This window comes from Sminthopsis crassicaudata, chromosome 6, assembly GCF_048593235.1.
Source record: "Sminthopsis crassicaudata isolate SCR6 chromosome 6, ASM4859323v1, whole genome shotgun sequence".
In the NCBI taxonomy this organism is placed as follows: domain Eukaryota; kingdom Metazoa; phylum Chordata; class Mammalia; order Dasyuromorphia; family Dasyuridae; genus Sminthopsis; species Sminthopsis crassicaudata.
In genome coordinates, this window is record NC_133622.1 from 205,610,811 (window position 1) to 205,632,951 (window position 22,141).

Consider the following 22,141-nt stretch of genomic DNA (forward strand, 5'->3'; position numbering starts at 1 on the left):
ATTTCCAAAGATACAATAAAAATCACCAATAAAAGGGGTGACATTGAAGGGGTGCCAAGTGATGAAAGATTCTCAGCGAGTCAGTGGGCTTTCAGTATTTTGAAAAAAAAATAAAACCGGTTTACATCACAGAGTAAATGGGTTATTGGTTACTGCAGCACACTTGGTAACTTGTTTATACGAGACTGATCTTCATGATGGAGTTAGTAGGGAGTCTCTCCAAAAGGTGAACCTACCAGTGTGTGTGTGTGTGTGTGTGTGTGTGTGTGTGTATGTGTGTGTGTATGTGTGTGTACAGGAACATAGATTGTTTTCCTTTTTCTTTTTAATTTTGAGATAAATACAATATGGATTAACTTCTGGGAGAAACCATTCCCACTCTTGTGAAAAACAACTTTAGGAAGAAGGAAAAAAGGGTGAGATGGATGGAGAGGGAAGTGCATAGAATAGTGCCATGGCCAGAAGCTGGAGCAAGCAAAGGGAATCAGAACTGGGAGGGGCCTTCAAAACCATCCTTCTCATTTTATAGAGAATGAAAGTCAGACTCAGGGAAAGTTAGGTGGCCAAGGTCAAGCGGCTAATTAATGGCAGAGCTGGGATGAGAATCCACATTTCCAGACCCCCAGGCCTATGCTCTTCCTGCTCTCTCCAGCTTTGACATCAGCATTGAAGCTACTGGGCTAAAATCTCTCTGGGTAGCCACTGAGAGCCTAGAAAATAGGTTGAAGAGTGGGCGCCATATCTGATCTTCAGTAAAGGCCTTCTGGTGCTTCCCTCCTAGCTGCTTGAGTGAAGGGGCTCTTCTCAAAGGCAGCATTCCGCAGAGAAAGTGAAATCTCTCTCCCCCTTGACCTCTCCCCTGGCCAGTTTCATTGGGACTTCATATTCCATCAGTCATGGTGAGTGAAAAGCATCCCGTCTCACTCCTGGACTGGTGGAGCAGGAATGTCAGATCATCAACACACCCGTGTCCCTAACTGCATGTAACAACTGGAAAACGGTGACACGCTGGGCAGGGTCACCCACCAGCCGGATGTCCCGTCATCCTTTATTGCTCCGCCGGCTGCTCCTGTTGAAGTCCTGAGTTCCACCAGGAGTCCCGTTGGGAGGCAGAACAAGTGGCTTTTCCAGGCGTCCCCTCCGACAGTTCGGTGCAAGAGTGATAGGAGTTGTACAGACCCAAGACAACTGTGAAAACAAGGATGGCCGCTGCCACCATCCAGATCACATTCCAATGCTGGCACAGCTTGGGGTAGAGTATTTGTAAAAAATGAATCAAGGCTTCAAGTTTGCTGAAAAATAAAAAAGGATGGGCATTTTAGTTTGGTGGATACCTCTTCCCCCATGCTTGCCACTCCCTACCATCCAAAGACCACACTTTTCTGTTAATGAGATCATCCAAAGCACAGACCATTCCACTATTTAAAAATAAATATTTATTTTATTATTATTAAATTATTAAAATATTATTTTAGCTGCCTAGGGGCAGCTAGGTGGTGCAGTGGATAGAGCACCAGCCCTGAAGTCAGGAGGACCTGAGTTTAAATCTGGTCTCAGACACTTAGCATGTCCTAGCTGTGTGACCCTGGGCAAGTCACTTAATCCCAATTGCCTCAGCAAAAATAAATAAATAAATAATTGTTTAGACTCAGGCAGATAAAGGAACAGCCCATATCTGGTACATATTGGCTGTGTAACCCTTGATTGTAGAGGGCCACAGATAGCAGGTTTCCTCTGTGCTGAAGGGTCTTATACCTTACCCAGAGTTCCCCCACTATGTATGGCCCTCTATATCAAGTCACTGGATAATCTCTCACTGCTTTAGGTAACTCTAAGATTATAAACTGTAGTGAAAATACTGATCTACATTGGTAAAAGGAATTTCCTCATTCAGGGGTTGAAATCTCAGTTCCAGTTCCTTATTTATTTAGTTCCTATTGAATGCTGAGTTTTTATTTTTATTTTCCTAAAGAGGCAGAGTTGGAGATACTCCAGGAATCCCACAATCATGAAACATAAAAACACTATAAAAACAATGCAATTATACCCATTTTCCAGAAAAGGCAATTGAGACTCAGAGATCAAAGTACACATTGGCCCCATGGCCAGTAAGTATCAGAAGGAGATCATTTGAGTCTTCTTTGCTCCTCGGTTTATTTCCTCTATACTGTGCTTTTTCTCAGGAAGGAGGTATGGGCTTTCTATCTAAAACAGTTTTCCTGAGATCATAGATTTAGAGGTGGAAATCCTCCTTTCCTGGCACTTCTCTCCTAGCTGCTTGAGTGAAGAGGCTCTTCCCAAAGGCAGAATTCTGGAGAAACTGAAATCTCTCTCCCTTTGAGCTAGTGACAAACTGAATGAAAAGCATCCCATCTCAGGATAGGATAGGATTTGATTTAGAAATCCTGTCATTAACCATCTCATTTTGCAGATGAGGAAACTGAGTTCTACTGACTTGCCTGAATCTGATTTTGAACATGTTGAATTAAAAATGTTTTAAACATTTCAAATGGTTTACAAGGAAATAAGATAGAAATGAAAATATTCATAGTCATCATAATTAATAATTAAGCTCAGAACTTGAGCTGTAGAACTCAGTCTGTAAGCCCAGCATTGTTGGCACTGTACCATGTTCTACTTGGTTCCAGAGGACTGAGGCTGGATTTCTTTAGGATTTTGATTTCAGCTGGGGGCGGATGCTGCTGGCAAGGGACTAGAGAAGGGAGGAAGCATGTTTTTTGAACCAAACCAGTCAGGGTATGTTGTAGGGCATGCAAGAACTCAAAGGCCTCACTGAAGAGGATGGTTCGTGGGGCTTCTGGAGAAAGCTAAGTTTGTTTCCTTTGTTTCCAGGAAACAAAAAGGAGTTATGATGATGAGATCTAGGCAGCCTCTGAACAATATCTACCTCCATGACTCTGGCAAATTAATTTTTCTGAATCTCACCCTTAAAATGAAGGAATTGCAGCTAATGACTGCTGCAAATCTATGGCACTGTGATTCTCTGATTTTGGAAACAATACGTGGGGATTCTGGAGAAATTTGTGAAGTCCTGTCCTAGCCCAACCTTCCCTCATAGCTCTACCAGACACAGTGGCTGATTTCTCTGGGCTCAGCCACTGGGCAGTCCAATTGTGGATGGTAAAGGGAGTGACTAAACTCAGAATACTTTGGTTTCTGATATTTAATGGCAAATAATGAGGTAAAATGCAAAAATTCACAGTGAACAAGTTATGAGGGAGCCCCACAGAATTTGGATGCAGAGCTGTGAGTATAAAGGACAATGATATGGACGAAGTACCCCAAAATAGGATTGATTTGAGTCTGGTCCTAGGCAAAGCAGTTTCCAGGAATCTTAGGTGACCCTGAAGATCTGTTTGCACTTGGGAAGTCTATTGTTTCTTCTCAACCCCAACTTTCTTCAACCTGAAACTTCCTCCTTTCTTAATAAACACAGAAAACCACATTTTGATGTCACTAGATCACTTCTGCTTTTCCTTTCCTCCAAGTGAGCCATCCCTTTCTTCTAAGGAGACCTTCCTTCTCTGGCAGTCTCTCTGATAAAGCCTTTTTTGAGCCTGATGGGAAAGTCTTTTGAGGGTTACTCTGATTCTGTTTCTGATTCTGAGATAATTTTTAGGAAACCTATACTTTAGTGAAAGTTGAGTTTCTTACTAAAATCAATTCAGTTCAATGAAATAAACATTATTATATGCAGGCACTATGCTAGATCCTAAGAATATAAGAACAAAAGTGAAAATTAAGCACCTACTATGTGCAGGCACTATACTAGATCCTGAGATTAAGCACCTACTATATGCAGGCACTACACTAGATCCTGAGATTAAGCACCTATTATGTGCAGGCACTACACTAGATCCTGAGATTAAGCACCTATTATGTGCAGGCACTATGTTAGATCCAGAGAATACAAGAACAAAAGTGAAAATAGTGTGCCTTTTCGGAATTTGCATTTGGGATAGTGCTGAAGAACAACAAGAACTAGCTAAGTATGTACTATCTATATCTCTATATATAATTTCAAGGGTTAAGGAAATACTAAGAGAATTTGGAAAGACCTCATATAGGAGATAGCCTTTCGTTTAAGCTTGAGTAGATCTAGGAATTCCCTGAGGCAGGAGTGAGGATGGCTAGATGGATAACAGCTTATGCAAAGTCAGGGAAGTAAGAAAATGGAATGTTGTCTCTACTGTGAACTGTAAATAATTTTTGTAGAGATTGTAGAAAAAATTAGGGCGGTTATAAATCAGTTTGGAAAAATAGGTTGTATCTAGATTAGGAAGGATTTTAAATGCCAAATAAAGAAAACGAATAGTATCTTAGAAGTAAGTCATTGAGGCTTTTTGAGTAGGGAAGTGATACCATCAGACCTGTGCAGGGATTTTCATTTGGTAGTTGTGTGGATGACAGATCATCATGAGTAAGAACAGTGTGTAGAAAGGTAAATCAATTAAGAGATTATTACAAAACTAAGTGAAAAGTAATAATGGGCTAAATTAAAATGGTGACAAGAGTGGGATGATTGGGAGAAAGGCTGTAGATTTAGATTGGCAAAGCTTAGAAACTAACTGGATGTGAAGGTGAGGATGAGGAAAGAATAGAGGAAGACTTCAACGATAGGAACTTGGCTTCATGGAATGAGGACCTGGAAGAAATAGGGAAGTTAAGAGGAGGACTAGGGTTAGAGGGGGAAGAAAATGAATCTGATTTTGAACATGTTGAATTAAAAATGTTTTAACATTTCAAATAGTTTCCAAGGAAATGATAAGATAGGAATGAAAATATTCAAAGTCATCATAATTATTATATTGCATCATTCATTAATATTTATCCTTTCCTCTCCTTCCCTCCCTCCCTCCTCTTTATCTTTTCTCCTTCCCTCTCTCTCTCTCTCCATCTCTCCCTCTCTCTGTGTGTCTGTCTCTCTTTCTGTGTCTCTCTCTTTTCTCTTTCCCTCCCTCCCTCTTTCTGTCTCTGTCTTATTTGTATAAGACATCTATTTCCATTTTGTGTTTGCCCTGTTCCTTGCCTCTTCCTTAAGCTTTGGGAAATGCTCAGGTGGCAACTAGAAGCCCTCACCTGCTTTTTAGCTCCTTTTCCTCATCCTCCTTTTCTGGCCCCTCCAGGCTTTCATTTGTCTTCTCTTCTTCTTCTTCCTTCAATTCCTGAAGCTCCTTGGTTTTCTTTAGGCCTTCTTGATACCTTTAATGAAAGAAAAGTGTTTTGTTTTGTTTTGAGGCTGGGAAAGGCCAGGCCAAGGACAAATTTCCCAAGTAGTTCCTAGTTCTGGAGGATTGTTAGTATCCAAAACTTCCTGTGGTTGTGGATGAGGGGAAAAGTCTGGAATGTATAATGAAGTTACCAAGCATTCCTAAAACTACTGCTGTCAATAGTATTGCCCACTATCTCTGCTCTCATCCTTCCTGTTTATAGGAAATGTCACATAAAATGTTCATCATAACCAACCCCCCCAAACTCAACAAAACATTCTCTTCTTGTTTGACATTTCCTCAATTTAGACCCCTACACTCCCCACTCCACCCCATGTTGGGCCTGGGTTTGCTCTCTGTTTTAAGGAGAGGCTGGCTTGGTAGAACTTTATATGCAGGACCAGAAGAAGGGGGAAAGGGACAGGAATAATTTCCAGGGAACTGAATCAAGGTCAAACAGCATTAATCTATCTATCTATCTATCTATCTATCTATCTATCTATCTATCTATCTATCTCTATCTCTATCTCTATCTCTATCTCTATATACTCTACAGGAGAGGTTAACAGATTTAAATAATATAAAATAAATTATTTGGTAATTTTTTGCATATGAAAAATCCGAGAAGAATAATTATAATAATAACTTACATTGCCAGAATATCTTAAGGTTGACAAAAGAACTCCCCTCATACACAGTGCCTGACATTGAAAGTGCTTGGTAATAAATAGCATTTATAGAGCACTTACTATGGGCCAGGCCTTTTGCCTAAGCACTTTACAAATGTTATCTCATTTGATCCTCAAAAAAATCCTGGGAAATAGGTTTTATTATTATCCCTACTTTATAGATAAGGAGATGAAGGCAAATAGTGGTGAAGTGGCTTGCAGAAGATCACAGAACTAAAGCTTTTTAAAGACAGAATTTGAATCCAAGTCTTTTAATTTCTACCCCCTTGAAGCACCTCTCAAATCATGTGGTAACACTCTTCTGAGTTTACTTTGTCTTTATATAAGTGCTCAAGACCCTCCATGGTCTAGCTCTATTTATTTCTGTTTAAAAAATTCTTAACATATAATATTTTATTCCCTTTAATTACATATTAAAGCAATTTAAAAACATTTTTAAAAGAAGTTTGGTTTCCAAATTCTATCCTTCCTTCTCCTCCCCTTTTCCTGAGACAGCAAGTAATCAGTTATAGGTTATTTATGTGTAATCATGTAAAACAATTCCATACTACTCATTTTTATAAGAATACTAAAATAAAAAGAAAAGAATGAAAGAAAAGTGAAAAATATCATGTTTCAGTCTGTATTTAAACAACATTAATTCTTTCTCTGAATGTGGATGGCATTTTTTCATTATGAGTCCTTTGCAATTGTCTTGGATGATTGGATTGCTGAGAAGAGCTAAGACATCATAGTTGATCATTGCACAATGTCGCTGTTAACTGTGTACAATATTCTCCTGGTTCTGCTCACTTTGCATCAGTTTATGTAAATTTTCCCAGGTTTTTCTGAAATTATTCTGCTTGCTATTTCTTATAGTACAATAATACTCCATTATACAGCTTGTTTAGACATTCCCCAATTGATGGATATTCCCTCAGTTTCCAATTCTTAACTATCACAAAAGAGCTGTCTAATTTTATTTCTAACCTTACTTCATAGATCAGGCCTTCTAAATTTGGGTTGTATAATTTTTTTAAACTTTAAACACTCTTAGGGGTTCTTAATTTGGATCCGTAAATGTATTTTCTAAATTGATAACTGCATTTCAACATAACTGATTTCCTCTGCAACTCTATGCATTTTATTTTATATAGTTCAAAACATTATTCTGAGAAGAGGTTGGGTTTACCAGACTGTTTCAGGGGGTCAATACCTGCAAAGTAAGTAGTAATGTATGTTTGCTATTGGGTACCATGAACTTAAATGACAGTCTTTATGAGCATTCCCTTTCTAACTTCTTAATTAATTACTGTAATGACTTCAGAAGACCAGAAGCCCCTGGAGGGTAAAGATTATTTCTTTTTGTTTTTGTATTCCCAGCATCTAGCACAGTGCCTGGTACATAGCAAGCCCCCAGTTAGTGCTTGTGGGATTGAATTCAACTTATTGTAGAAGACCAACTTATATACAGATTGAAGCATACTTTTTTTTCTTGATTTTTTTTTTTTGGTGGGATGTTTTCTTTTGCAACATGACTTTTATGGATATATTTTGTGTAGCTTCACATGTGCCTTCTCAATGGAAAGAGTGTGGGGAGAAAGGGAAAGAATATGGAACTCAAAGTTTTAAAAGCAATGTAAAAAAATGTTTTACATATAACTGGTGAAAATAAAAAATATTAAAACAAACAAAAAAGAATCAGCTTGTAAGCTTACCCTTTGTTATAGGCCTCCTCTTCGATTTTGGCCTTGATCTCTTGGCTGATCTCTTCCAAAGCACTCTGGGTTAGGGCAGGTGAAGCACTGGGGGCAGGGCTCTCACAGTCTTGATCCCCATTGGACTTCCCACTGGTAAAAAATGAGAGACAAGAAGGAATGCTTGTTGAGTGTGGGGAATAACGCAATAGAAAACTCACCCTGTCTTTGATACCACTGCTGATATCTGGTGATGGAATCCAAGTATGTTAAAATTTTCGAACAGAAACTCCCTTGAGAATTAGAAATTGTTTCATTCTTTGTATCAATGCCTCCAACATAGAATTCAGGACAAGTGCTGAATAAATGGTTATTCATTTGATTATCGATTGATTCAATCTGGACCTTGTACAGGTATTTCAGTTCAGACCAAGGAGGGACCCCTTGGGTATCCTAAGACACACTGGAGCAGAGAACATAGAGAACAAGTTGGGGCCCCACAGGGAATTTGCCTTATCAATCATCTTTTAAGTCGTTTCCAACCCTATTCCTTAAAGTCAATGTTGAAAAACATGTTTATTCTCTGAGAAAATCCTGAGGTCTCCTACAATAAGCTCTGGTCCCCAAGCATATTGGACTCAACTACACCTAAAAGTCTAGATTTACTCTTAGAGGTGCGACCATGACCTGGTACCATGTTAGGAGCTTCCTCTCTACCTCTGGTAGTTAGAGGCTTAGGAAGCCTGCAGCATGTGCCATCATTAATGTGTAAACTCCTTGAGGGCAGAGTCTGTTTTTGATTTTTCCTTTTATCTCTATGAATTGGCAGATTGCCTGGTACATAGTAAGTGCATGATTGATCTGCAGTGTCACCACATATTTTATGGGTTTATTTCAGGTTGTATCTATTACTCTACCTGGTTTCAACTTCAGGGAACAAGATATACCTTTCTAGCATCCCACTCCTCCCTGCCTGCTTTTCTGACGCCATCTCTATGTTGTCTCCACTCATAAGCTATTTGAGGGCAGGAGGTGCCCCTTTTTTATTGATTATATTTCCAGCAGTTAGCACAGTGCCTGACGTATAGTAGATGCTTAATAGCTAGTTCTGGGATTGGATTGTACAAATACTCTGATGTCAATCCCTGTGAAGAATTCAGGTGTTTTAATTCAGACCAAGGAGGGACTTAGAAGGTTGCTTAGAGCTTTTAAGTATGTGATTCTATATGTACTACCTTCTTTTTTCTGAGAGGTGAGAGGTATAAACTTCATCTTTCCAGCCTTATCTTACTCCCCTCACTGCACTGATATTTTAGCTAAAGTAGCTAATTTCTGCTCCAAACACAACTGTACTTTTCCATCTCTGTGATTTTGTCCAGGTTATCTCTTTATCTGGAAGATTTCCATTTAGACCATTTGAATAGTCACACATCCCAGCCAAATTACTTTCAAGAAACCTTTCTTGAAGCCCACTATTGGTAATGACCTTGTCTCTGGTCCTCTGAAGATACTTAATTCCTATCTCTCTTCTGCAGTAATTATTAATTATAGCAATTGTATCATGGATAGGGTAGCTAGGTGGTGCAGTGAATATAGCACTGGGTCTGGAGTCAGGAGTTTTAATTGAACCTTAGACACATACCAGCTGTGTGACCCTGAGCAAGTCACTGAATCCTGTTTTCCTCAGTTTCCTCAGCTATAAAATGAGCCAGAGTAGGAAATGGCAAACCCCTCCAGTATCTTTGCCAAGAAAGCCCCAAATGATGGTTACAAAGAATCACTCAGGACTGAAATAACTGAACAACTACAAAGTATCAGAGCTATTTCTGTTGCTGTTTTACTCCCTTCCTAGACTATGAGCTAGACATGAAGCCAGGGACTGCATTTTACTTAAGTTCTGATATTTCCCTTAGCACTAAACCCAGAAAGTGCAAATTGTTGAAATGTTAAACTGAATTGGTTTAGAGGGTGTCCAAGGTCTGTCAGAGCTCAATATCAAGACCATTTATTAAACTGAGTTGGTTTAGAGGGTGTCTAAGGTCTTTCAGAGCTCAACATCCTATGGTATATGCAGAAAATGAGCATGGAAAAAGAGGAAGGAATGGCCCAGATGGTCCATTGTTGGATGTGAGTTTACCCCCATCAACAGATTCCATTGTCTGATGCTATCCCCAGCAAACGACTTTTCAGAAGTCTGGAACTCAACTCTCCATATCACCTTTAAACGTTCCTTACAACTCTCCTGGGTGAGTTCAAGAGAACTCAAAATATACTATCATACTACCATCAGAATATACTACCACAGAGGGTTCACAAACAGACAAAATTACAAGTTGGGCTTTAAATCCAGGTTTTTGTTGGAAAAACACCAAACACAAGATAAAAACACATGGCACCTGCTCCTTGTAAGCATCCCCTGATATATTCATGAGAGAATCTTAAGCATTTCTCCCTGTCCATGGCACCAACCCCTCCCATCTTCTGTGTTGCTCGGCACCTCTTAAGTTTCATTAGGCTGTTAATTGGACACCAGAATAAGAAAAAAAGAGAGAGAACACACTAAAAATAACAGGTGCTCACAACATTTCTTCTATTATCTGCTATATATTTTTATATGTATTATTTATTTATTATTAAATAATATTATTTAAAACATTAAATAATTTTATTTTTAAATATTAAAGATATCATTTATATATTATGCTGTATATATTATTTCCTTATAGTGAATTTTCCCTCTCTTGAAGGTGCATTTATCATAATGGAAAAATTTGATAGCAATAATAATATCCTATTATACAGGAATAAATAGCAATGTAGATAATGGCCTTACAAAGCATATTTTTTATTAGATATTAGAGCTCAGAACCACATCTTTGGTTTCTTCTATCTTTGTCCATTTCGGAGGTTGCTTAATTTTATATTTAAGCAGAGATCTGCTTAATTTAGAGTGGCTAGTTTAAAATGAAACTGGGCAGTAAAAGAATTTGTGATGCCCTGTTTTAAGAAACCAGATAGACCACAGTCCACAGTAGAAAACAATTGTATTGATTAGAGAAATGTATTCATGGGGGCTCTGACCTAAGGGAACTTTCATAGTAGATTTTTTTTAACCCATGCTGAGAGTTTTGAATTATGTCAAGAGCTCTTTTGAGGATAGGGATAATTTTGACTAGTTATTCTCTGACAATGCTGGAAAAATTCTAATTTACAATTTCCTGAACATATGGGTAACTTTGGAAGTCTTTCTGTATTCGTTGCTTTAAAAATCAAAGTTGGAGACATTTTAGATGTTACCATAAAACAATAAAATAACAACTTAGTCTGATGACTCTGTGGAGTTCTGAAATGTTACCTAGTCTTTTACTCCCTCCAGTAATATAAAATAAGCCTGGAAAAATAGGTTGTAGCCATATTGTTAAGGACCATTTGTATTTTGTCTTAGAGCTAATAGGGAGACTCTATTAAGGTAATTAAGGAGACTCCAGTAAGAATTTTTGATCCAGTGATTCTGTTTTGATTTTTTAATGAACAATCATAAAATTATTTTGTATCTAGTCTTTGTTTTGCAAGTGTTACAAGTACTCTTGTTAAACAAAATACAATTTTGATGTGACCTGGTAACAATGAACTCATAGTTTATTGGAGGCAGTGGGATACAATGGAAGATTCCATGCTGGACTGGGAATATAGATACCTGTTCTGTCATTAACTTACTATGTGACTTTCGGCAAGTCCCTTCCCTTCTCTTCAATATCCCCAATTTCCTCCCCCGTATTCTGTTTTGTAAAATTCTATTCTAAAGTCACTGAAGCTCAGAATTGGAAGGAGCCTCAGAGACAATATAATTCAACCTGTACACATGAATCCCATGTAGAACACGCCCAGCAAGTGGTCAGTCATCCAGCCTTTGGTGATTCTTTCTAAAGTGTGGTTTTCACACTCCAGGTGTGATCTGACCAGGTCAGAATAGAGGAGGACAATTCCCCTCCCTATTATTGGATATCATATGCCTTTCTTAATGCATTTCAACATCACATTTGCTTTTTAGGCCACTATCACACTCATACCACACATTGAGCTTATAATTTGCTAAAATCCATACATTTTTTTTCAAATGAGAAGGAAGGGGTTTGGTGGGATTGTGGGGACTATTGATCTGGGATCCAGCTACAAGTCCCAGTCAGAGTAGAGGAATTCTGGATCTTTTCCCTAAGATAATCAAAGCAGCCAATCTTCAATTCTTGACTTTGTCAATTCTCCCAGGTCCCATTCTAGTGTTTTCACACACCTGACTACTGCCCTGCCCTTCTCCGTCTGTGTGTGCTCTGGAAATGTGATGGTAAGTCTACCCAAGACCTGTCCAGAAAGTAATGGGAAACATGTCTTACAAAGCTTCTATAAGACTTTTGGATTATATGCCCTTGAGGATTATACATGGAATTCCCCTCTCTGCTTCTGGGCTTCATTGAGAATGACAAAATTGTAGAATTTCAGAACTAGGAGGGAGCTTACATGTTTCTCTGAAGCCATCCTATCTTTCTCTCTCTATCTCTTTCTCTCTGACTTAAAATCTACATATCTTGAGGCAGGTCAATTCATCTCTCTAGTCCTCAGTTTCTTTCTGTGTGTAATGAGGAGCTTGTATTAGAGTGACTTTAAAGTTCTAGATCTATATTGTTATTCCCTAAGAGAAAATCTAAATTGAAGATTCTTTAAAAAAAAAAAAGAGTAAGTGACTTTAAAAAAAAATCCCTATTTTCCTTGATTGTGTGGGAGGCAATATTTCCAGTTGATGGGGGAAGAGAAAACTTTATAAGGACTGAGTCCTCGGCCAGGTGGGGAAAGATTCTGCAAAACAAATGGTCTATTTGGGTCATACAGATCCCTGTATCATAGGAATGGGTCTGGTTGCCTAGTTTTTCTGTCTTAAAATGGAAAGAAATGCACGGGGCACAGAAGCCTGAAATAGGAAACTTTCCCAAGTGAAGCCAAGACTTCAGATCAGCACAAAATTCAACATATTTTCATCACAATCATAATGCAATAACATGGGTCAAACTACAGTCTCTTGGACCCTTAGAGAGCCAAATAAACCATTTTCCATAAAAGTTCATAAATTCAAATCACTTTTTTTTCTTGGCCTTGAGGGTAGGAGTTGGGGAAAGGAGCATGAGAAGGAAAAATAAGGAGAGAGATAGGACAGGAAAAAGGCAAAAGGATGTGAGGGAAGTGGAGAGGGAGATAGAAGGAGAGTGGAGTGAAAAGAAGAGAAAAAAGTAAGGGAAGAAGGAAGTGAGGAAAGAGAGGAGATGAGGAAGAGGGAGAGAAGGAGAGAAGAGAAAAGGGATTAAATGTAGGAAAAGGAGAGAAAGAAAAGGGAACGATGGAGAGATAGGGAAAGAAAGAGGTAGAGGACAAGAAGGGGAAGAAGAGAAGGAAAGAGGAAGTAAAGGAAGATGGGGTGATGAAAATGATAGAGAGAAAGGACAGAACAAAGGAGGATGATATGTGCTGGAATGGGAGGAAGAAGGAAAAGATGTTGAAGAGGTGAGATGGGAGAGGAGAGCTTAGGAAAGATGGAAGAGATGAGAAAGGAAAGATAGTACAGAAAGACGGAGAAATAGCCCAACCAACCAAAGCAAGTTTCTAGGCAACCTCAAGGTGAAAAATCAAACCAGAGAACTTACTTCTCTAAAAGTCCTGGTGGAGCCAGGGGAAGCCGAGGAGTTTCCTTTCCCATTTGGTGTTTCAGCCTATAGTGAAAATAAGATAAATTTTTCATTCCCATAAATAAATCAGAGCAAAACATGCAGATGGATCAGCATATCAGTATGTCCTACATACATAATTAGATAAGTGAGTTTCTCTTCATCCCCCAGATGTCCTGTACTCTCTAGGGTCACTTCGACTCCTGAGCCATCATCATGAATTCCCTTAAGCCTTCCTCTGTCCTTTTCAATCTGAATGTGGGATTGAAAGCATAGTGAGGGTGACTTGCTTCCTTTCACTGCTTCCTCTCCATCTGTTCAGCTCTTAGAGTTTAAACCTTGAATCCTTTCAGTGGGGTTCAGTTGCCTGTCCCCTTTTTTAGAGGACAGCCATAACCCCAGACTTCTTCATGTGCCGTGCATTGCTACGCAGAAGGCACACCAGTGTGTTCTTATTACTACCAAAACTTAGCTACCCAGAGCTCTTGTGAGTCAAATCCTTCTTAGAGTGAACTCAGAGGATGTCCAAGATGTTGCTGTTGTTGTTATTTTGTAATGGAATCTGTGAGTAAATATGGTGCTGGAAAACTGATATTTCCAGGCTAGAGATGAAACATCTAGAAATGTAAAAAGGAAGAAAGAAAGAAAGAAAGAAAGAAAGAAAGAAAGAAAGAAAGAAAGAAAGAAAGAAAGAAAGAAAGAAAGAAAGAAAGAAAGAAAGAAAAGAAAGAAAGAAAGAAAGAAAGAAAGAAAGAAAGAAAGAAGGAAGGAAGGAAGGAAGGAAGGAAGGAAGGAAGGAAGGAAGGAAGGAAGGAAGGAAAGAAAGAAAGAAAGAAAGAAAGAAAGAAAGAAAGAAAGAAAGAAAGAAAGAAAGAAAGAAAAGAAAGAAAGAAAGAAAGAAAGAAAGAAAGAAAGAAAGAAAGAAGGAAGGAAGGAAGGAAGGAAGGAAGGAAGGAAGGAAGGAAGGAAGGAAGGAAGGAAGGAAGGAAGGAAGGAAAGAAGAAAGAAAGAAAGAAAGAAAGAAAGAAAGAAAGAAAGAAAGAAAGAAAGAAAGAAAGAAAGAAAGAAAGAAAGAAAGAAAGAAAGAAAGAAAGAAAAAAGGAAGGAAGGAAGGAAGGAAGAAAGAAAGAAGAAAGAAAGAAAGAAAGAAAGAAGAAAGAAAGAAAGAAAGAAAGAAAGAAAGAAAGAAAGAAAGAAAGAAAGAGAAAGAAAAAAGAAGAAAGGAAGAAAGGAGGTGGGAGGGAAGGAGGGAAGGAGGGAAAGAGGAAGAAAGAAAATTAAAAAGCAAGGCTCTAAAAACAATAGAGTTTTAAGAGAGGGAGTGGTGGGAGTGTGCTATGCTTATGGTCCCCTTTCTTGCTCCTAGATTTCATGTTGGTGGTTTTATTTTGGTCCTTGGTTTGGGAGTTTAGGTTGACTGAGATTATAGTTGCACAAGAAATTTGAATCAGGGCAAAGGAAGGGGGAGAAAAACTAAAGAAAACCTGCTCTTATTTGGCAAAACAATAGAGCTGTGAATAGAACTTAGCTACAGTTTTCTTCTTATTGTTGATAATACAAACAATAGCCATGCTCTTTTTTCTGGGGCTGGGGGTGGGGGGAGAGAAAGATGGAGGAAGGGAGAGAGGAAGGGAGGGAAAAAGGGAAGGAAGGAAGGAAGGAGAGAATGAGAGGGAGAGAGGAGGAGGGAGGGAAGGAGGGAGAGAGGAAGAGAGGGTAGGAGAATGTGTGTGGGAGAGAGAGAGAGAGAGAGAGAGAGAGAGAGAGAGAGAGAGAAGAGAGAGAGAGAGAGAGAGAGAGAGAGAGAGAGAGTCAGAGAGATACAGAAAAGAGAGGGACTAGATCTCTTCTGTCATTGATAAAGGAAACTCTAGATCTCTTCTGTCATTGATAAAGGAAACTCCCACATAAGGAAACTCACTCTGCCAATACTGCTCATCACCTTCAGTTCAACTTATAGCCTTGGAGAATTGACTTGAGCATTGTGAGGTTACGTGTCCAGAGTGAGGTTATGTGACCAGAATGTGTCAAGGACAGGATCTGAGCCCAGATTTCCCTAAATCCAAGGCCAGATCTTCTATCTTTTATTCCATGTTTGCCTCTGAATTGTGCAGAGTGAAATATAAGTTATGTTGTAAAGTATAAAATTCAAACCAAAATTCAAGACCTCAATGTCCTTACCCAAATCAATGACAGAGAGAAGATTGTCTGCTGAATGACTGAATGAGTTATAAGCTCACCCTAAAGTCACAGTTTTTCTTGTGGCTTCTTTTCTGTCCCTGGAGGTCCTTCTTCCAGTTGTCGCAAAGTCTAGTTCTGGACCACCATTATTCCCCTAGTCATACTCACCAGGGCTGGTAAAGATGGGATGGGTGACGTGCTGGAAGGCTGGCCAGGAATGTTCAAAGCATTAAATTTGGGAACTACGGCCACGCTGACTCTCCGACGGGGCATGTTCTGCAGGAAGAAAAGGATTGACTAACAGGAAGGCCTTGAGCAGGCCTTCCTCAGTGGGATGATGGTGGCTGTCTTAACTGATGAAAATGGAGAGAGGGGAAGGGGTGTGTGTGTACATCAGGGTGATCAGAGACCATTCCACATTAAAGCCATGTGTCCTGAGGGACTCATTTTTGGACCAGAGTCTTTCTGGGAGAAATAACAATTTTAGGAAATTCATAAAAAAACCAAGAGAATGAAATAGAGATTTCTTAGGTAAGAACAGATGCTGTTAGTCTGTAGTACACATAATCACTCTCAGTCTCAGTTTTTCACTGTATAAAAAGGGGGTGGTGTGGGTTGAACCAGATGCTGATTAAAAGTTCCTGCTCTCCCATCCTTTGAATCTATGGGGAAAAAAAGAGTTGGGGAATTTTTTTTTGAAATTTTTGAAATATGAATTCTTAAAAGTGGGAATATATGCCTCCTGCTTGAAGCAGGAATCTCCTCTGTAGCACCCCTGCCCGGTAGTCACCCACTTTAAATAGCTCTAGTGACAAAGAGAGACCACCTGATCAGACCTGATGAGGCAGATATTCCATTTGAGGGCTCTGAGTATTAAAGTTTTTCCTAATTTTGAATCTCTGATGAGTTCAAATCTCACTTACATTCTTACTAATTGTGGAAATTTCTTCATTTGTAAAATAAGAAGGTTAGAATCTGTGATCCCATGATCCTACTCAACAGATCCTTAATTTCAGGAAAGGGCTTTTGAATAAGAATGGGTCCTCATACATATCTTGTAAAGCATACCAGCACTGTGCTAAGTGCTTTACAAATATTATTTGATCCTTACAGCACCATTGGGAGGTAAGTTCTGTTATTATCCCCATTTTTCAGTTGAGGAAACTGAGGCATACGGAAGCTAAATAATTTGCCCAGAGTCACCCAGCTAGTAAGTGTCTCAGGCTAGATTTGAATTCAGCTCTTCCAGGTTCTTGATCCCAGAGCTCTATTCACTGTCTCACTTAGCTGTCCTTCTGCAGAGAAGGTTCTAGGACTTCCTATCTGTAGATGAGGAAACTATCAGAGAAAGATTAAGATTCAAGATCACCTAAGAAGTGAATGTCTAGTGAATTACTATCTGGATGTTTTTCTCTCTTAAAAGACCATGGTCTTAGGTTATCTTGGAGCACCTAGTGAGCAATTCCCTTCCACTGTATTTCCCCCCACCTTGCAGGCAGCCTACCTTTCCCAGAGTGAGAGACATGGATCTGGTGGTGCGGGGGACTCCATCCTCTGCAGCAACAGGAAGAGACACAGAGAACATCGTCAATCACTTCTGATCAAATTCAGATCAGACATAGAGGAAAGTCCTAGAAACTGTCCAAAAGACCCCCCTCTGTGAATGCTCGTGGCTCAGTCCTCCATGAAGCTTGGGGAGAAGGCAGGGACATTCCAAAATGAGATCTTTGTCCCCTTCCGTATCCTGTCCACCTCTATGAATCTCTGGCTTCCTTCAAGACTCAGCTCAACAGTTTGCTGTGGGAAGATTTTCCTCGTCTTCCCAACTGCTAAAGCCTCCCCCTAAGGTTATCTCCTATTTATCTTCTATGTATCTCCTATGAATGTCATGTCCCCCAACTAGAATGTAACTCATTGGGGGCAAGGACATTTTTTTCTTTTTCTTTATATCTCAACACTTAGCGCAGTGTCCACCCTGTAATAGATACCTAATAAATAATAGATACCTAATAAATGCTTCTTGATTGGGTGGGGCCACTTTTGGAGCTCAGAGTCCAGGAATCTTGAACCCCCTTATTCTATTATGCAGTAGCATCACCCAGCATTTTCCTGCCTGCTGTACCACTGTTCTACCTAGTAACCTTCTCATCAGCTTTTCTAGCAGATGATAAGTCAGTGGTCCTACCACTTAGAAAAGATTCAAGGATATCTCTGGTCACAGATTGTTCATAATAATAACAATAACAATGGCAGCATTAATGTCCTTGCAATTTATTCTTTTTTTTTCTTTTTTTAATAATAGCTTTTTATTTTCAAAATATATTCATAATTTTTAACATTCACCCCTGCAAAAACTTGTGTTCCAAAAAAATTTTTCCCTCCCTTCTCCCTAACCTCTCCTCCAATGGCAAGTAATTGCATATGTGCAATTCTTCTATACATATTTCTACTTTTATTATGCTACTCAAGAAAAATCAAATCAAAAAGGAAAAAAATGAGAAAGAAAAAAAGCAAGCAAACAATAACAAAAAGGTGAAAATACTATGTGGTGATGCACACTCAGTCCCCATAGTCCTCTCTCTGGATGCAGATGGCTCTCTCCATCACAAGAGCATTGGAATTGACCTGAATCACCTCACTGCAACTTATTCTTACAACAACCTTGGAAGGTAGGTCATTCCCATTTCACAGTTGTAGAAACTGAGACAGAGGTTGTATAACTTGTCCAGGATTACATAGCTATTAATCACTTGAGGTCAGACTTGTACTAAAGTCTTCCTGGCTGCAAGGTGAATACCATTTAGCTGCTTATACATGTTTAAGGTTCAACTCAATTTTAAAAAGCATTTATTAAGTGCCTATACATTTATCATGTATATATTCATTTATCACATGTTTGATTTTGTATATTTTTTGCGAATCAATTTTATTCTTACTCTGAGTATATCCTCTATGAGGGCAGTGACCATGTCTTATTTATATGTCTATCTTTTTATAATTCTCATAGCAAGGCCTGGTATACAGAAGGTGCTTAATAATTATTAACTTAAGGAATGCTCAACAAAATGGGAAGGTCATGATAAGAATAATGATGCTGATGATAGGTAGCATTTCTATAACACTCTAAGGCTTACAAAAAGCTTTATATGTTATCTTATTTGATCTTCTTAACAACTCTGTAAAGTAGGTATGGTTGAGGATGGAGAGCTTGCCTAGAGTCACACAAGTAGTAAGTATTTGAAGTAGAATTAAAACTCAGGGCTTTTTGATCCTAGTCCCATTTACACGATCCAAGCTGCCTCAATGAAGGAAATGCTATCAGATTATTTGTCTAAAATTATAATATAAGCACATACATGGAGTATCCTGCCCCAATTACAGTTGGAGGAGATGGGGGAGCAGCTAGGACACATAGGAAGACATCTGGATAATTGTCCAGTCTGGTTCTTTTAAGTCTCAGTAAACTGGCTCCCAGCTGACAGATATGTGAATACTCAGGTTCTAGTGAGAAGTTCACAGCAACTCTCTGATGCAGGCTGGTTAGAAGGAGACAGGTAAACAAAAACAACGGGGATCCAGTAATGTGATCTCTGATGCCAAAACAATTCTACCAGCCTCTCTCTGTGCATCCCTGACACGATTCAGTGTTTGAAAGGTGCTTGGGATCTTCTAGCCATGGGATGGAACATTTGAATAAAGACTCCAGACTTCCTTGCCCTTCTGACTATAAAACATTACTGCCCCTAGTCCCGTGGCCATTCATAGCAAGCTTGTCAAAACAACAACCATTTATAAAGCACCTACTATGGGCCAGGCCCTATGCTAAGCCTGCAGTTTGGACACTGCCGCATCTATAACTTTACCTATTAGAAGCCAGCAATTTTGTGGCTGGTGAAAGTGATTGATATATATATCCTTGCATCCTTTCTGGGCTGGTGGTTCACATATTGTCAATAAGCCCAGTGTCTAGGTTTGAGGAATGTTGGACCAGGTTTCTGAGTGTTAAGATTAGGAATGAATTAACTCACTCTCCCAACTCCAAACATTGGCGATGAGCTGTTTGCTAAGCCAGGTATTTTAGGCCCTCATTTCCTAAACTTGAGCCAAAACAGCTTTGTGCATCTCTACCTTGGTTTTGGAAAAAAAGCTGCTGATATTCCCCAGAAAACTCTCTGAACATTCTGTTTATAAAGATTTCTCCATCTGGGATATGCTTTCTGCATTCTCCCTCCTCCAATTCTTTGTAACTAAGGATGTTTGTAACATCCAGGAATTGTGGTCTCTAAAAGGTCCATTTTCTTGTGCTGTTTATCTCTCAGTAGCCAGCACTCTGATTCCCTCTGGCACGGGCTTTACTTGCTAGGAAATGATTTCTGATGATTCTAGCAACTGGCCTGAAAGTGAAATAAAAAGACATGGGGCAAAAATAATCAGCTCTGTAGGGAGAGCTACCCAGTGGATAGAGAATTAAATTTGGATTTAAGTGGTTCTGAGTTCAAATTCTACCTCAAGCATTTGTGTGACCCTGAGTTCTTGTGTTTCTTTGAGAGACTTCACCTCTCTCAGATTCAGTTTCCTCATCTTCAAAATGATGGTAATAGCACCTGCCTTGCAGGTTATTGTGAGGATTTATCAGAGTACATAATTTAAGTGATTTGCAAACCTTAAAGCATTACCTAAAACAGTTATTGTAAGCCATTATTTATATTCTAACTGCCAAGGGACAAGGCTAATTTTCCCCTAGGACACTCACTTTTAGAAAAACAGAATCTTAGAGCGGAAAGGACATCACATGCTCTCTAATGCATTCACAGAAGTCCATTTTACAACATCCCTGGCATATATATGCTCATGCACTTGAATCCTTCCAGTGGGAGGGATTTACTGCCTAGCTGAGCTAGCTCTCCTGGACACATCCTAGAATATCCATGTCCTTCACCCAGGCTGAACACAACACTCCAGCCTGTGGTCTGAGCAGGACAGAGGTCATTTTTTCAAAGTACTCTATTTTTATTAGGTAGTGCAGTGGATAGATTGCCAGACCAGGCGTCAAAAACATTTCTCTTTTGAGTTCAAATCCAGCCTCAGACACTTAGGAGCTGTGTGACTTGGAGCAAGTCACAGCTCAATTTGCCTCAGTTTCCCTATCTGTAAAATGAACTGGAGAAGGAAAAGCACAACCACTCCACTATCTCTGTCAAGAAAACCCCAAATAGGGTCATGAAGTCACACACGACTGAAGAATGATTAAACATCACATCATATTTCTACTAACCCAGACTTATGCATCCAAATGGTGATTTTGGTCATTTTCTTGTAATTTGGCTTCATCTCCCTTCATGTTAAAAAGCCAGTGGATTAATAGACCAGGGTTGGATCACATCTCTTAGAACCAATCACAGAGATACACCTGAATTCAGCCTTGGAACCTGGAGGCCTTTTGACCTTTATGAGTAGTGCTAATTAGCTTCTATTGCAACATGTGGTATAAGGCATAGACTTCTGTACTTAGAGTTAAGACAAGAACTGGATTCAAATCTTATCTCTAACTAGGTGACCACTGGCAATGATTCCCTTAACTTCTCTGAGAAGCAGGTGATTGTCTAAGATAGTCATCATCTCCTAAAACTATTGTATAATTTCTGTTTGTCCTGATGTGAACCTTGAGAGGCCGTTCACTGTTTTCTCCATTACTTCTTTGGTTCCATTTTGTTAGTATTGGATTTCAATCAACAAAATATATGGAGTAAACAAGGTCATTTTTCAGGATGCCTGCATCCTATCAGGCTCCAGTTTTTCCAGCTTTCATGTGCACTTCTTCCCCTGCTCATAAACTTTGGGCTTCATCCAAACTGGACATGTCACTCCCCCTCCTCCCCAGACATTTCCTGGAATATCTCACCTTTGGGCTTCTGCCCATACTCTTCTCTGGTCTGGAATGGCCTTCTTTCCCACTATCTCTACCTGCTGCTATCCCACCCAACCTTCAAGACCCCATTCTGATGTCCCCTGTACTAGAAAACTTGCAGCTGTGCTCACTTGCCGGAAGTGAATCATCTGACCTCATGGATTTTAGATCGAAGCTTTTTAAACTGGCTTGTGATCCCACTTAGGATCATGTAAATGAATGTGGGGGGGTCCATGAAATTGTGATTTATTATCAGTAAATGCATGATTTGAATATCTATTTTATTTAGCTTTATATCTGGGATGATGTAAAAATGTCTTGGGTGAAAAGGGATCATGAGTGGAAAAAGTTCAAAGAGCCCGTTTTAGAGTCTACTTAGGTGTTTACAATATTCTAACTTATTTTATTTTATTTTATCTGTGTCTGTATCTTATTTCCTTTCTCCATGACTATGGGCTGGCTGAGGGCAAGTCTGTGTCTTATTGATGTATATCTCTCAGCCCCAGACCCACAGGGCAACATAGCAGATGTTTCATGCTTGAAACTGGAATAAAATCCCTCTAATTCTCAGTATTTCCTTAATTTTAAAGAGGATTGAATGAATATACTTTGTAGTCAATGCTCACTTACGTGAAGTATATCTTCTACATTCTGCATTTTCTGCCTAATGCTTTTAATCCCATGAAGTTCTTCTATTTCCAAACACTCTTCTAGCTCCCACTCACCTGCTTCCAACTGCTGGGTG

The 22,141-nt window shown here is 39.3% G+C and overlaps 1 protein-coding gene across 1 annotated transcript in view; it reads right to left on the bottom strand.

Moving 5' to 3' along the window:
- Window positions 1-316: 316 nt before the first annotated feature.
- IRAG1 (inositol 1,4,5-triphosphate receptor associated 1) overlaps window positions 317-22,141 on the bottom strand; it is a 138,867-nt gene continuing 117,042 nt past the window's right edge. Inside the window, 7 exon segments of the mRNA XM_074273242.1 lie at window positions 317-1,292; window positions 5,101-5,223; window positions 7,618-7,749; window positions 13,287-13,318; window positions 13,320-13,352; window positions 15,657-15,764; window positions 16,993-17,042. Of these exon segments, the coding sequence (XP_074129343.1) occupies window positions 1,049-1,292; window positions 5,101-5,223; window positions 7,618-7,749; window positions 13,287-13,318; window positions 13,320-13,352; window positions 15,657-15,764; window positions 16,993-17,042 (722 nt within the window). The 3' untranslated portion in view covers window positions 317-1,048.